Raw genomic sequence first — 1,774 nt, 5'->3', positions numbered from 1 at the left:
GGCAATTTAGGGTATGACAATTATAATAAAATTATATAATAAAAATAATATTAATTTAGCATTAAAGTTTATGACATTTTCACTGGCAAATAAAAAATGTAACCACCATAATAGCAAATTATATATAATATAGGATCATTTTAGTGATTTTATACTCAGTTTTTTAAATCTCATTTATCGAAATAACTGAATTGTTTTTGAAATAATTTAGGTCATTTTGTTAATTTCATGAATGACCCATCACTAATTTTGATACAACATATATGGTGTATCATATTACATGTTATTCATTATCATTGTGTACATCAGATGCAGAAATGAAATTAAACTACTATTAACATTTAAAAAATTATTAAACATAACCAGCGTTTAGACACAAAAAAGAAGAAGATGAAATGATATAATTAAAGAACATTAATTAATGCAGAGTCTGTTTGGAATATTTGCAGAGTTATAATTAGTTTAATGCACCTCCTAAACCATGGGTAAAACAGAGCATAAATAAATGGATTAATAGTGGAATTAAAATAAAACAAAATTACAACTTTCCAAAATGTTTCTAACTGTAATTCAATAACATTGATTAATAAACTATAAATAAAATATGGAAGTAAACATATAAGAAACACAGACACTAAAATGCCGAGGACTTTAGCTGCTTTTCTCTCAGATTTCATTGAGTGTGAAGTGATTTTCTGTGCTTTAGGCCGTGTGCAATTATTAAGCTCTCTGATAGCAGTGGCATGTTTCTTAGCAATTACAAAAACCAGAGTATACAATATGATTATGACAGAAAGTGGAAATATAAAGGATAACACAAGATCAATTACAGACCAAACGTCATTAAGAAAGAGAAAACACTCTCCAGGACACAAGACAGAACTTTTGAAATTCCCATTAAAATATAGGATTGCTGTAGTATAGCCCAGCGGTAGACACCAATTAAAAACAATTACAACACGAGTGATTCTCACGGAGACAATGTTTATATAAAGAAAGGGGTTTGAGAGAGCCAAATACCGATCCACAGCGATTGAAGCAATAGTATAGCTTGATATTATGAGAAGACCACTAAACAGCCAGTAGATGCTGCAGAAATATCTCCCAAAAATCCAGCATGACTCAATAGTCCAGATTAACATTACCGGCATTAAAAAAATGCCAACAAGAAAATCTGACACAGCGAGAGACAGCACAAGCATGTTAGTCGGTGTGTGAAGCTGGTTGAAGTGAAGAATAGAGATAATAATGAGCAGATTTCCACACACTGTTAGCAGGACCACAGCAGCTGAACACACATACAGTAAGATATAAACTGCAGGAGATACAGATCTCTCTGGACAGGAGAAATGCTCACAGCGATCAGACTGATTAAACTCTGTCAGGTTCATTTGTTCATTTCTTTTTATGTCTACAAAATTAGAAATAAAACAAACAGCTCTGGTGCTTTTATCCTTCAGAAATTAATCACGCCTCCTCAATTTGAGTGACAGCATGAAAGATATGATGTAATGCCTTGTTGGAACACAAGCCGTCAACTAAATAGGCTATTAGCAGAATTATTCCACAATCTCATGTGATCTTGACTGGACTGATGGGACTCAGTCCCAGTTAATCCCAGTTAATATCCTTTATGGTAAATGGAGACACTGGCCCATTAGTAGTGAACATTAGACAAACTCATAGCTGACATATTTGTACAATTATGATTATCACAAATGGGACCTGCTCATTGGATATAATGTGAACATAATTTAATATAATAGCATAATTG

At 32.4% G+C, this 1,774-nt stretch overlaps 1 protein-coding gene across 1 annotated transcript; it reads right to left on the bottom strand.

The window, feature by feature from the left end:
• Window positions 1-404: 404 nt before the first annotated feature.
• On the bottom strand, window positions 405-1,391 carry LOC128509128 (trace amine-associated receptor 13c-like). Its single transcript, XM_053480716.1, has one exon. It carries the CDS (start codon window positions 1,389-1,391, stop codon window positions 405-407), a length of 987 nt encoding a protein of 328 aa, XP_053336691.1.
• Window positions 1,392-1,774: the final 383 nt, after the last annotated feature.

This window comes from Clarias gariepinus, chromosome 2 (assembly GCF_024256425.1).
Source record: "Clarias gariepinus isolate MV-2021 ecotype Netherlands chromosome 2, CGAR_prim_01v2, whole genome shotgun sequence".
Classification (NCBI taxonomy): domain Eukaryota; kingdom Metazoa; phylum Chordata; class Actinopteri; order Siluriformes; family Clariidae; genus Clarias; species Clarias gariepinus.
Note: the sequence above shows the minus strand (reverse complement) of the source record. Positions and strands in the feature narration are given on the sequence as shown.

Bases quoted from the DNA above. Each gene is read 5' to 3' on its own strand.
- LOC128509128 (XM_053480716.1), bottom strand. From the start codon at position 1,391: ATGAACCTGACAGAGTTTAATCAGTCTGATCGCTGTGAGCATTTCTCC.